Below are 14,545 nucleotides of genomic sequence, written 5' to 3'. Positions count from 1 at the left end.
AGAAATGGATGCATTGCTGTATTCTGAACCCATTATAGATAGATAGATAGATAGATAGATAGATAGATAGATAGATAGATAGAGAGAGAGAGAGAGAGAGAGAGAGAGAGAGAGAGAGAGAGAGAGAGAATTACATCTGCAGCCCTCATTTGCTTGTTTGCCTGTTCCCTCCCAGAGCCTCTATATACATACAGTCTCTCCCAGTGTTATCATGCATTCGGTAAATGAACTAATATATAGGCTGAATTGAGTTTTAATTGAATTTAGGTACATCTTCATAATGGCTGACAATCAATACACAAGTTATTTACATTAGTCATTATTATGAAATATTACAATTGGAATTCACAGGAACTTCGTAGAAAATATGCCTGATGCGTCGTGGTAACGTGGTTGATTCCCCTCGGGTTGATTCCCCTCGGGTTGATTCCCCTCGGGTTGATTCCTGTCACAGTCATTTCTGGAGAGAAAAAATGGTTTTGAACCATGCATAAAAAGACTAATGGTTTATTAGTGTCTGGTAGTTGGTAGAGCTTCAGTTTCATCGCTTACCAAGTAGCTGCTTTTAAAAGTAGAAAGAAATGGAAAAAATAAGAAATATAAACAAAGAAAAAACTCCAAGTACAAAGTACAGTGTCAGAAAAAAGTATATATATATTTTTTCCTTCAATGAATTTAAGATTTTTTCTTTTTATAATCTGGCCATGGTACATTTTACCTGTTAGTTAGACTGCAAAAAAACAACAACAGACCCATTTAAATATATAATTCATTCATAATATTTATACATCTGGCTTTTCATGAATATTTAGTTTATAAAAATGGACCATGTCCTTTATAACATGATTTTTAAAACATTATATCTACAATTCATCAAAACATAAAACCTAATCACAATGGAACGTGTCAAAGTTCTAGAACCAATAAAACCTAATCACAATGGAACGTGTCAAAGTTCTAGAACCAATAAACTCTATTGATATGATTGTGGATTACTAGATTTATGCAGCAACTTTCATTGCAATGAAAGATGGGCTTAGCTCTCTTGATGTCCATCAGCAATGTACATAAGCGCCCCCCCCCTGGGTAATAAATAAACAAAGCCATTCTCTCCCCTTGATGCCGCCCACACTGGCAATGCAGAGGCAAAGGGTTATACAGTACTGTCTCTCTCTTTAAACCAGGCCAGTTGGATATGATGGACTACTAGATTCTGTCAGTACAACAAGAGTCAGATCAAAAAACACTTGGCAGGTTAGAGCTTCAAGATCCACGGTCGTACCATAATTTTACATATGAAACCTTCATGGGAACTTCAATGGCCAGAATGGATGATGGGTCATGATCTCTAGGTTAAAGGTCATGAACCCACAAATTGGCAGGACAGAAACGGCAACACTGAAGACCCATTGGAATGTCCATAGAGAAGAGTGCCCCCTATTGACCATCTGCGGTACTATCTTCTTACAGTAGCCCATTGTTGTTGGTCCCCAATTGAACCCCAAGCTCAGCCTAAGCTACAGTATGGGGGTGAAAAGAGTTCTGCAGACACTCTTTGCTACACAGAAGAAAAAACCTCAACTAGTTAAAAACTAAAATGCTTTGTGCTCCATCGATAAAGATGGAGATGCAGCAGAAATGAAATAGAAGCATGCTTTTTAAAGAATGTTTTTGTATAACAATAACTACAGGAAAATAGTTTAATCAAGGATGAACCCCTATAAAACCCTCGAGAAAAGCTTTCCTGGATGCAGATAGCTCGGCTATGAACGAAATACATAGACTAAAACTAAACAAATCCTTAAAGTATATGCAAACACAAGCATAAATATTTGATTCACAGAGAGTTAAGCTACGAATGACAAATATTAGAGTGATATATTGACATTTCTTCAGGAACAGGCACCATGTCTGTCTGTCTTGTCTTTTTAAAATCTCTCCTCTCCTCTGTTGAAGTGTCAGTCGTTAGAGGTTATTCCCAGATCATAAAGGAGTCACGGCAGATAGAAGCTGACTGTAGAAGAAGTGTTCGGTGTAGAGCTCCTTCCTTTCAAAACCATTTTCTCACATTTCTTTAAAATGAATCAACAAAATAATAGATGCTCTCTCTCTCTCTCTCTCTCTCTCTCTCTCTCTCTCACTCCCTCTCTCTCTCTCGCTCTCTTTCTCTCTCTCTCTCTCTCTCTCTTTCTCTCACTCCCTCTCTCTCTCTCTCTCTCTCATCCATGATATTCCTCCATCCATCTCTCCTTAGTGAGCGTAGTACAGCCAGTAGATCACATTAAAGAAGGAGAACACGGTAGGGAAGATCATCCTGGACCACTTGTCGATAGAGTTCACATCAGCCAGGTCAGGGATGTTGACCTTGAGCTGCGAGGCCCGTCTCCGTAGACGGGACTTCTTCTGGGTGGCGTGGCGCTCCAGGGCGCTGTGGGGTCCGCCGCCGTAGTTCTGGCGGGCCAAGGCGGCCCTGCGGTACTGCAGCGTGGAGCTGTCGTAGGCCAGCATGGTGTTGCGCGGGTCACCCAGACCCCCAGGGCCCAGGGACCTGGACAGCTCAGGAGGAACACCCCCCATCTCATTCTTCATCTCCAGGGAACCAAACAGGATGTTGTCATCAGTCAGGGAGGTGGTCATCTGTGATAGGAGGAGGGGGGAGGAAGAGGAGGGGCCGTGAGAGGAAGTTCATACGTAATCTATTCGTCATCTTCATACGTCATCATAATCTATCCTTACTTAAAATATTTGAAAGATGTCTATATTTACGGATAGATAAAATGAGGCATGGTTCATAGGTCGTCTTATTCTTAAATAATCTATGATCACTTAAAATACTTAAAGGTGTCTATCTTTATGGTTAATTAAAAGGCACTATGTGTGTGTGTTTTAATAAGAATGTGTTTTTCTCTTAGTTATTAATTGAGGGGTTCATCACGTACAGTATTGTTCTGTGGTTGTACTAATGGGACACAATTGATTTACAGTAGCAATGTAGAGCATAGTGTATTTACCATAAAATGTCATATTAAATTATAGATTCTATTTATATAAATCAATAGCTAGTCATTACACATAAGTATATGTTGACAATCCTGTGAAGATACAATACATATATATATAAATATATATATATATATATGTATATATACACACAGTAACAGTCAAAAGTTTGGACACACCTACTCGTTCAAGAGTTTTTCTTTATTTTTACTCTTTTCTACATTGTAGAATAATAGTGAAGACATCAAAACAATGAAATAACACATATGGAATCATGTAGTAACCAAAAAAGTGTTAAACAAATCAAATCAAAATATATTTTATATTTGAGATTCCTCAAAGTAGCCACCCTTTGCCTTGATGACAGCTTTGCACACTCTTTGCATTCTCTCAACCAGCTTCATGAGGTAGTCACCTGGAATGCATTTCAATTAACAAGTGTGCCTCTTTCCTTCTTAATGCGTTTGAGCCAATCAGTTGTGTTGTGACAAGGTAGGGGTGGTATACAGAAGATAGCCCTATTTGGTAAAATACCAAGTCCACATTATGGCAAGAACAGCTCAAATAAGCAAAGAGAAATGATAGTCCATCATTACTTTAATACATGAAGGTCAGTCAATCCGGAAAAGTTTCTTCAAGTGCAGTCGCTAAAACCATCAAGCGCTATAATGAAACTGTCTCTCATGAGGACCGCCACAGGAAAGGAAGACCCAGACTTACCTCTGCTGCAGAGGATAAGTTCATTAGAGTTACCAGCCTCAGAAATGTCAGCCCAAATAAATGCTTCACAGAGTTCAAGTAACAGATACATCTCAACATCAACTGTTCAGAGGAGACTGTGTGAATCAGGCCTTCATGGTCAAATTAATGCAAAGAAACCACTACTAAAGGGCACCAATAAGAAGAGAGACTTGCTTGGGCCAAGAAACACGAGCAATGGACATTAAACCGGTGGGAATCTGTCCTTTGGTCTGATGAGTCCAAATTTGAGATTTTTGGTTTCAACCGCCGGGTCTTTGTGAGATGCAGAGTAGGTGAACGGATGATCTCCGCATGTGTGATTCTCACCGTGAAGCATGGAGGAGGAGGTGTGATGGTGTCGGGGTGCTTTGCTGGTGACGCTGTCTATGATTTATTTAGAATTCAAGACACACCTTACCAGCATGGCTACCACAGCATTCTGCAGGAATACACCATCGCATCTAGTTTGCGATTAGTGGGACTACAATTTGTTTTTCAACCGGACAATGACAAAACACACCTCCAGGCTGTGTAAGGGCTATTTGACCAAGAAGAAGAGTGATGGAGTGCTGCATCAGATTACCTATCCTCCACAATCGCCTAACCTCAACGCAATTGAGATGGTTTGGGATGAGTTGGACCACAGAGTGAAGGAAAAGCAGCCAACCAGTGCTCAGCATATGTGGGAACTCCTTCAAGACGGTTGGAAAAGCATTCCAAGTGAAGCTGGTTGAGAGAATGTCAAGAGTGTGCAAAGCTGTCATCAAGGTAAAGGGGTGGCTACTTTGAAGAATTGTTGGTTACTACATGATTCCATATGTGTTATGTGGCGGATGAATCAGAATTAGTTGGGTAACATAGATCATTAAGATGTTTTAGTTGCATAATATGCTTATGTGAGATACTTGTCATTAGAATGTATCCCTTTGGACTCTAGTGTTGGCAGTTGGACTTTTCCCTCAGCTGGGGCTCAGTCACCTGGGGCCCAGAGAGGGGAAAGGACAGGCTTGTCTTTCACATGTCTCTGGTGCTATGCAGCGTATCAGGAAGGGAAGAGGACAGAACGGAACATTGTCTTCATATGTGAATGTGTCTTTACCTATTCTTAAACCATGTGAAGGGATGGTGTGATTAATGGGGAACTAATTACTTGTCTACACAATGTCTGTGCGCCAGTCACTCCTTCCTTTTCCATTGGGGGAAGGTGTATGGCCATGTCTGGAAACATTGTAGGTCCTCTCTCATCTTACACTTATCCTGGGACAGTGTATGACCTAGAGGCTCACTCCCCTCAGTGAGCTTGTCCAGGAGTGGGGTCAAGAGGGGGTTTACTTGACATGGGAGTATCTAGAGTTGACAATTGAGTTATGCCATTGGATGAGTTGGTGTTTTGGTGCTATGAAGTACCAGGAACGAGATTAGAACCTTGTCTGAGGGACCAAACTGAACGATAATTTATACCGAATGTTATCTGGTTAAGGGATACTCCTTTCTCAATTATAAAGTCCCTTTCTGAGCTGTTCCTAAGATCTGTGGTTCGTTATGTAAATTGAGAGGGGTGTATCTTGGCCATAAAAGATCTTTGTACTTTTCTGTTGTCACTTTCAATGGTTCATTAGAGATGGCGCATGATTGAAAGTCAAAGGCTATTGCAAAGCTCTTATTATTAAAGATGTATAACGCTGACTGGTGTGTGAAGTTTGTAACTCTCCTAATTTGGTAAAGCAGAAATATGCCACCACAGTTATTTAATTGTTTTGATGTCTTCATTATTATTCTACAAAAATAGTAGAAAATAGTTTAAAAAAAGAAAAGAAAAAAAACTCTTGAATGAGTAGGCGTGTCCAAACTTTTGACTGGTACTGTATGTATGTATATAAATACAAATCAACAGTTTCTCATGGAGAAATCATCTTCATTGTCGTGTCAGAATTTCAGCCAGCATGTGGTTAACATTCTGTCTAGTCAGAACAAGACAAACCAAGTAAACAAACAACGTAAACAAAAGGAAGAAATGTGAGAGGATAAAAGTTTGAGAGAAATAGTAATAAGGAAATATTGCAAAGATGAAGGAGAGGTTAAGGTTGATATTTCAGGGGTCAAAGGTAGGTTTAGGTTAGGAAAGACGTTGTGAGGACTGAGGAAGTGGATCAGATCAGAAGTTTCTTCATCCATAGCCTGACTTCAGAAGCAAACAAAACATCTCTAACTAAAAAAAAGATTTTCAAACTTATTAGTTGGAAAAAACTAATTCTCAATGATATCTGTTGTTTGTACTCTGTTCCAAGGCCACTCAGTTGGACAAAACTCAGAATGAGAAATAACTGTCTCTCTTTTTCTTCTCTGTTAGGCTGAGTGATAATGTGTCACTAACCATCTCATTTCCTTTCAATTACTTAACTTGTTATTTGGGAGTGTTATCAATTTACCTCATATATACATTTTTTCTGTCACACCAATATTAACTTTGGAGTAGCTTGCAATTACAACCAGCAGTTCCTGTCCCTTCATTTTCTTTAAGGTTTCCCATCAATTTAAGGTGTATAATATTTTGAATGAGACGTAGGCTGTGTCCCAAACGCTGTAATTTACTTAACAATTACTATGACGTGTTTGTCAGGAAAATGCATGAAGAGCAAATCAAGAGAAGGGAAAAAAACACAATGGTGGGAAGTGATGATTAAAGTTGCCTTTAAAAATCTATAGAATAAAATTAAAGAAATGCACAAAAATACTACAGTATTTTCCTCTGATCGGGGGGGGTTGATTCAGATTGATGACATTTGTTAAAGTTTTGACTTTCAAAACCTTCCAGTACCTTATTTCTTTGCTCGCCTAGTCCTAATGCGGCATCGTCCACAAAGATGGGATCCCACATCGTGTCATACGCGTCAATTTCCCTCTGTTTCATTCTGGCATACAGAGCATCATCTCTCTGAACTACATTTCCCACCATCCACTGCAAGCATACAAAATCAGCACTGTTACCATGGAGAAATCGCAGCTTGCTGTCAGATGTTGTCAGATCCTGGTCTAACTAATAAAGATGTATTTTCATTGAACTGTGGTTGATAGATACACATGGATACACCAATGGGACATGGAGGTGTAGTAGAACCCTGGTAAAGGACATCAAGTCAGCAGTTGATCACAGAAGCATCACATTGACCTCGAGAGGAAGAATAACCTGTGTTCTCCAACTGCATCCGACACCCCATTACACCAAAAACACAACCTCCCTAGAACAATCTGACCCTGCTCCCTTTCTATCCGGAGACACCAACCTTATTGGGGTCGGGTCGGAGTTTCTCGTTGTTGACGACGGCTAGTTTCTCGGCGGCCCTCTTCTGCCTCTGGGGCCCACGTCCAAAAAAGATGTAGTTGACAAAGGCGTACTCCAGCAGGGCCAGGAAGACGAACACGAAGCAGCCCATCAGGTACATGTCTATGGCCTTGACGTAGGGGATCTTAGGAAGAGTCTCTCTCAGATGGGTGTTGATGGTGGTCATGGTCAACACCGTAGTGATACCTGGAGATCACATTTGACCTTTACAATCACTGCATTCACCAAAATAAGGGATATATTATTATGTGTCAGGTGTGTGTCTCAGGTGTGTGTCAGCTGTGTGTCAGCTGTGTATCAGGTGTGTATCAGGTGTGTATCAGGTGTGTCTCAGGTGTGTCTCAGGTGTGTGTCAGGTGTGTCTCAGGTGTGTCTCAGGTGTGTCTCAGGTGTGTCTCAGGTGTGTCTCAGGTGTGTCTCAGGTGTGTGTCAGGTGTGTCTCAGGTGTGTCTCAGGTGTGTGTCAGGTGTGTCTCAGGTGTGTCTCAGGTGTGTCTCAGGTGTGTCTCAGGTGTGTGTCAGGTGTGTGTCAGGTGTGTGTCAGGTGTGTCTCAGGTGTGTGTCTCAGGTGTGTGTCTCAGTGTGTCTCAGTGTGTGAAGAATAACCCTGTGTCCTCCTGGTACAGGGTCGGGAACCAGTCAACTGTGACATGAGTAGTAAACAAGTGCATAGTAGCTTAGTAGTTTGGCTCCTTTACAGACCTAATGAACCCAAACAAACATATAGATCCTCATTCTACAGAGTTAATGAACCCATACAGACATATAGATCCTCATTCTACAGACCTAATGAACCCAAACAAACATATAGATCCTCATTCTACAGAGTTAATGAACCCATACAGACATATAGATCCTCATTCTACAGACCTAATGAACCCATACAGACATATATATCCTCATTCTACAGAGTTAATGAACCCATACAGACATATAGATCCTCATTCTACAGACCTAATGAACCCATACAGACATATATATCCTCATTCTACAGAGTTAATGAACCCATACAGACATATAGATCCTCATTCTACAGGGTTAGCGAACCCATACAGACATATAGATCCTCATTCTACAGAGTTAATGAACCCATACAGACATATAGATCCTCATTCTACAGAGTTAGCGAACCCATACAGACATATAGATCCTCATTCTACAGAGTTAATGAACCCATACAGACATATAGATCCTCATTCTACAGACCTAATGAACCCATATGTGTTTCTGTATGCGTTCATATGTGCGTGCGTCTGTGCGTGCATGCCTACGTGCGTGCGTCTCTGCGTGCGTGCATGCCTACGTCTGTGCGTCTCTGTGTGCGTGCATGCCTACGTGCGTGCGTCTCTGCGTGCGTGCATGCCTACGTCTGTGCGTCTCTGCGTGCGTGCATGCCTACGTGCGTGCGTCTCTGCGTGCATGCCTACGTGCGTGCGTCTCTGCGTGCGTGCCTACGTCTGTGCGTCTCTGCGTGCGTGCATGCCTACGTCTGTGCGTCTCTGCGTGCGTGCATGCCTACGTGCGTGCGTCTGTGCATGCATGCCTACGTGCGTGCGTCTCTGCGTGCGTCTCTGCGTGCGTGCATGTGTATCTGAGCATTGGGTCTCTGTTCAAATTCCAGGGGACCAACCACATGTTTCAGGAAGCTACAGACCCCGTGTCTGTAGATATAAGAAGCAGCCCAGTGTTAGCCCCTTTAACCATCTGGGAGGTGTCCCAAAAGACACTCTATTCTCCACATAGTGCACTACTTTTTCTAATCAGAGCTCAATGGGGATTCTGGTCAAAGGTTATGCACTATATAGGGAATAGGGTGTAATTTGGTACGCAGCCCTGGTATTAGTCACGGCACGATTCACCTGTGTTATTAGAACAATACACCCATTTTGTTTGATACGTTAGTCATCTGTGTTATTAGACCAATGCACCCACTGTGTTTGATACGTTAAATCCTCTGTGTTATGAGACCAATACACCCACTGTGTTCCATACTCTAGTCATCTGTGTTATGAGACCAATACACCCACTGTGTTTGATACGTTAAATCATCTGTGTTATTAGACCAATACACCCACTGTGTTTGATACGTTAGTCATCTGTGTTATTAGAGGCGCTCATTAGGACAATAAAGGATCAATAACAGACATGTCTGTAAAGGTAGTCATTGTTGTTCTCCCCCTTAGACGAGAAGGAGCATGGATAGGACCAAGATGCGGATTGAGGGAAATAAGAAATTCTTGGGTGAGCCTCTCGGGCTTCCAGCCTCTCATACGTGCTGCCTCCTCATACCAGCGCTCCTGGGCTGTGGCTGCCTTCTTCACCTCCCGAGAGCGGCGATTCTCTCCAACCCTTCCCCAGGGTCCTTTTCCGTCCATGATCTCCCAAGACCATTCCTCCTGTGTCCAGTGCCTTAGTTCTTTTTCTCTCTCCTCAATCCGCTTGGTCCTGTTGTGGTGGGTGTTTCTGTAAAGGTAGTCATTGTTGTTCTCCCCCTTAGACGAGAAGGAGCATGGATAGGACCAAGATGCGGATTGAGGGAAATAAGACATCTTTTAATGAAAACAGCAAACAAGACACTACAAACTACAAAACAACAAACGTGACTAACCTTCAACTGTCCATGTGTGGACACAGGAACAAACACCCACAAAACCCCAGTGAAACCCTGGCTGCCTTAGTATGACTCTCAATTAGAGACAAACGATACATACCTGTCTCTAATTGAGAATCATACCAGGCCGAACACAAAAACCAACCTAGAAATACAAAACATAGACTGCCCACCCAAAACACTCGCCCTGACCAAAAACACATACAAAAACAACATAAAACAGGTCAGGACCGTTACAGAACCCCCCCCTCAAGGTGCGAACGCCGGGCGCACCAGCACAAAGTCCAGGGGAGGGTCTGGGTGGGCAGTTGACCACGGTGGTGGCTCAGGCTGAGGGCGAGGTCCCCACCCCACCATAATCAATCCCCGCTTCTTTATCCCCCTCCCAATGACCACCCTCCCACTAACACCACCTAAATGAAGGGGCAGCACCGGGATAAGGGGCAGCACCGGGATAAGGGGCAGCACCGGGACAAGGGGCAGCACCGGGACAAGGGGCAGCACCGGGACAAGGGGCAGCACCGGGACAAGGGGCAGCACCGGGACAAGGGGCAGCACCGGGACAAGGGGCAGCACCGGGACAAGGGGCAACACCGGGACAAGGGGCAGCACCGGGACAAGGGGCAACACCGGGACAAGGGGCGGCAGGTCCTGGCTGAGGGACTCCGGCAGGTCCTGGCTGAGGGACTCCGGCAGGTCCTGGCTGAGGGACTCCGGCAGGTCCTGGCTGAGGGACTCCGGCAGGTCCTGGCTGAGGGACTCCGGCAGGTCCTGGCTGAGGGACTCCGGCAGGTCCTGGCTGAGGGACTCCGGCAGGTCCTGGCTGAGGGACTCCGGCAGGTCCTGGCTGAGGGACTCCGGCAGGTCCTGGCTGAGGGACTCCGGCAGGTCCTGGCTGAGGGACTCCGGCAGGTCCTGGCTGAGGGACTCCGGCAGGTCCTGGCTGAGGGACTCCGGCAGGTCCTGGCTGAGGGACTCCGGCAGGTCCTGGTTGAGGGACTCAGGCAGGTCCTGGTTGAGGGACTCAGGCAGGTCCTGGCTGAGGGACTCAGGCAGGTCCTGGTTGAGGGACTCAGGCAGGTCCTGGTTGAGGGACTCAGGCAGGTCCTGGTTTAGGGACTCAGGCAGGTCCTGGTTTAGGGACTCAGGCAGGTCCTGGTTTAGGGACTCAGGCAGGTCCTGGTTTAGGGACTCAGGCAGGTCCTGGTTTAGGGACTCAGGCAGGTCCTGGTTTAGGGACTCCGGCAGGTCCTGGTTTGGGGACTCCGGCAGGTCCTGGTTTAGGGACTCCGGCAGGTCCTGGCTGGACGGCTCTGGCAGGTCCTGGCTGGACGGCTCTGGCAGGTCCTGGCTGGACGGCTCTGGCAGGTCCTGGCTGGACGGCTCTGGCAGGTCCTGGCTGGACGGCTCTGGCAGGTCCTGGCTGGACGGCTCTGGCAGGTCCTGGCTGGACGGCTCTGGCAGGTCCTGGCTGGACGGCTCTGGCAGGTCATGGCAGGACGGCTCTGGCAGGTCATGGCAGGACGGCTCTGGCAGGTCATGGCAGGACGGCTCTGGCTGGTCATGGCAGGACGGCTCTGGCTGGTCATGGCAGGACGGCTCTGGCTGGTCATGGCAGGACGGCTCTGGCTGGTCATGGCAGGACGGCTCTGGCTGGTCATGGCAGGACGGCTCTGGCGCTAGGCAGACGGCAGACTCTGGCCGGCTGAGACGCACTATAGGCCTGGTGCGTGGTACCGGAACTGGAGGTACCGGGCTGAGGGCACGCACCTCAGGGCGAGTGCGGGGAACAGGAACTGGGCACACTGGACTCTCGTGGCGCACTCTAGGCCTGGTGCGTGGTACCGGAACTGGAGGTACCGGGCTGGAGACACGCACCATAGGGAGAGTGCGTGGAAAAGGAACAGGGCTCTGGAGATGCACTGGAAGCCTGGTGCGTGGTGTAGGCACTGGTGGTACTGAGTTGGGGTGGGAAGGTGGCGCCGGATATACCGGACCGTGAAGGAGGACACGTGCTCTTGAGCACCGAGCCTCCCCAACCTTACCAGGTTGAATGGTCCCCGTAGCCCTGCCAGTGCGGCGAGGTGGAATAGCCCGCACTGGCCTATGCAGGCGAACCGGGGACACCACCTGTAAGGCTGGTGCCATGTACGCCGGCCCGAGGAGACGTACTGGAGACCAGATACGTTGGGCCGGCTTCATGGCACTCGGCTCGATGCCCAACCTAGCCTTCCCAGTGCGGCAAGGTGGAATAGCCCGCACTGGGCTAAGCACGCGTACTGGGGACACCGTGCGCTTTACCGCATAACACGGTGTCTGACCAGTACGACGCCCTCTTACTCCACGGCAAGCCCGGGGAGTTGGCTCAGGTATCCAACCCGGCTTCGCCACACTCCCCTTTAGCCCCCCCCCCCAAGAAATTCTTGGGTGAGCCTCTCGGGCTTCCAGCCTCTCATACGTGCTGCCTCCTCATACCAGCGCTCCTGGGCTGTGGCTGCCTTCTTCACCTCCCGAGAGCGGCGATTCTCTCCAACCCTTCCCCAGGGTCCTTTTCCGTCCATGATCTCCCAAGACCATTCCTCCTGTGTCCAGTGCCTTAGTTCTTTTTCTCTCTCCTCAATCCGCTTGGTCCTGTTGTGGTGGGTGTTTCTGTAAAGGTAGTCATTGTTGTTCTCCCCCTTAGACGAGAAGGAGCATGGATAGGACCAAGATGCGGATTGAGGGAAATAAGACATCTTTTAATGAAAACAGCAAACAAGACACTACAAACTACAAAACAACAAACGTGACTAACCTTCAACTGTCCATGTGTGGACACAGGAACAAACACCCACAAAACCCCAGTGAAACCCTGGCTGCCTTAGTATGACTCTCAATTAGAGACAAACGATACACACCTGTCTCTAATTGAGAATCATACCAGGCCGAACACAAAAACCAACCTAGAAATACAAAACATAGACTGCCCACCCAAAACACACGCCCTGACCAAAAACACATACAAAAACAACATAAAACAGGTCAGGACCGTTACAATGTCAATGGACTGAGGTGCTCATTAGTACCTTATCCTCATCAAGTATTTTACATCATTATCGACCAATAATCTAGGTTACTGTATCACAAATCATTCACAGTACTAATATGATTGTCATTAGGATCATGGTGCAAAGGATCTAACTACAATCGTAGCTGGTTTAGGGCAGAATATGAATGCTTCTATTCTTTCTTTCATTCGTCACCGATGAACAATGTTCTACATGACATTTAGAACGATGCAAACACTATGACAACAACGTTTGTAAACATCGTTATAATGTATAAGTTTTATTTTGATTTATGGATTGATTGGTTGATTGACTGATGAAATCTCGATCACTTTATTGATGGAATCGCCGGGCAGTCTTACCCAGGGCCACTCTGGCAGCGGAGGCATCATAGTTGATCCAGAAGGAGACCCAAGACAGAATGGTGATCAGGATCGAGGGCATGTAGGTCTGGAGGATAAAGTAGCCGATGTTCCTCTTTAGCTTGAAGCTCAGAGACAGGCGGGGGTAGGAACCTGCATGGAGGAATACAGACAGAACTATATTTATTTTATTTGCTTTATTTAACCAGGTAAACCATTAGAATACATTGTCTTTTACAAATAATGACCTGACATGGAGGGAATCAGAACTGAAAAAGCAGAGAAAGGTAATATACAGAATATCTGTGTATCAACCCCTGAAAAGCTATTGTATAGCCATAGATATACAGTACCAATCAAAAGTTTGGACACACCTACTCATTCCAGGGTTTTCCTTTATTTTTACTATGTTCTACATTGTAGAATAATAGTGAAGACATCAAAACTATGAAATAACACATATGGAATCATGTAGTAACCAAAAAAGGTGTAACCAAATCAAAATATATTTTAGATTTTAGATTCTTCAAAGTAGCCACCCTTTGCCTTGATGACAGCTTGCACACTCTTGGCATTCTCTCAACCAGCAATCATGAGGAATGCTTTTCCAACAGTCTTGAAAGAGTTCCCCCATACGCTACATAGGTATCAAAATGGCCACCACTGTGTACCTGTAGAGAAGACCACGTTCTTGGAGACCAGTTTGTAGTCCACGATGGAGAACTGAGGCAGTTCTATTCTCTCCACCCCAGACACGGCTCCATCTCCCCCTCGCCAGTAGAACTCAATGTCATCCGTGGTGTAGCCATCTGCAATAAGTGGAAGATAAATACACAACGCAGAGACAGAGGACGAGAGGTCAAAAGGACGATCAGTCAAATAGAGTACTAACGATCAATGGAAATAGTGTTTTTTCTGTAATAGGGAATTATGGATCAACGGTTCAGAGACATGGGAGGAATATGTCTTCTGAAATAGGGAATTATGGATCAACGGTTCAGAGACATGGGAGGAATATGTCTTCTGAAATAGGGAATTATTGATCAAGGGTTCAGAGACATTGGAGGAATATGTCTTCTGAAATAGGGAATTATGGATCAACGGTTCAGAGACATGGGAGGAATATGTCTTCTGAAATAGATTCACTGAAGAGAATCACTGAGAGAATCACTGGAGAGAATCACTGAGAGAGAATCACTGGAGATAATCACTGAGAGAGAACCACAGGAGAGAATCACTGAGAGAGAATCACTGGAGAGAACCACAGGAGAGAATCACTGGAGAGAACCACTGAGAGAGAATCACTGAGAGAGAATCACTGAAGATAATCACTAAGAGAATCACTGGAGAGAATCACTGAGAGAGAATCACTGAGAGAGAATCACTGAGAGAGAATCACTGAGAGCGAATCACTGGAGAGAATCACTGAGAGAGAATCACTG

General features: G+C 45.5%; 1 protein-coding gene across 2 annotated transcripts in view; it reads right to left on the bottom strand.

The window, feature by feature from the left end:
• Positions 1 to 237: 237 nt before the first annotated feature.
• gabrb2a (gamma-aminobutyric acid type A receptor subunit beta2a) overlaps positions 238 to 14,545 on the bottom strand; it is a 90,174-nt gene continuing 75,866 nt past the window's right edge. Inside the window, exons 6-10 of one of the 2 annotated variants that reach the window (XM_055888257.1) lie at positions 13,775 to 13,912; positions 13,104 to 13,256; positions 7,026 to 7,270; positions 6,560 to 6,700; positions 238 to 2,637 (exon numbers count right to left, since the gene is read on the bottom strand). In XM_055888257.1, the coding sequence (XP_055744232.1) occupies positions 2,251 to 2,637; positions 6,560 to 6,700; positions 7,026 to 7,270; positions 13,104 to 13,256; positions 13,775 to 13,912 (1,064 nt within the window). In that variant the 3' untranslated portion in view covers positions 238 to 2,250. The remainder of the gene's footprint in view (positions 2,638 to 6,559; positions 6,701 to 7,025; positions 7,271 to 13,103; positions 13,257 to 13,774; positions 13,913 to 14,545) is intronic. The other variant, XM_055888258.1, reaches the window with a different exon arrangement.

Source organism: Salvelinus fontinalis, chromosome 29 (assembly GCF_029448725.1).
Source record: "Salvelinus fontinalis isolate EN_2023a chromosome 29, ASM2944872v1, whole genome shotgun sequence".
Classification (NCBI taxonomy): Eukaryota; Metazoa; Chordata; class Actinopteri; order Salmoniformes; family Salmonidae; genus Salvelinus; species Salvelinus fontinalis.
Note: the sequence above shows the minus strand (reverse complement) of the source record. Positions and strands in the feature narration are given on the sequence as shown.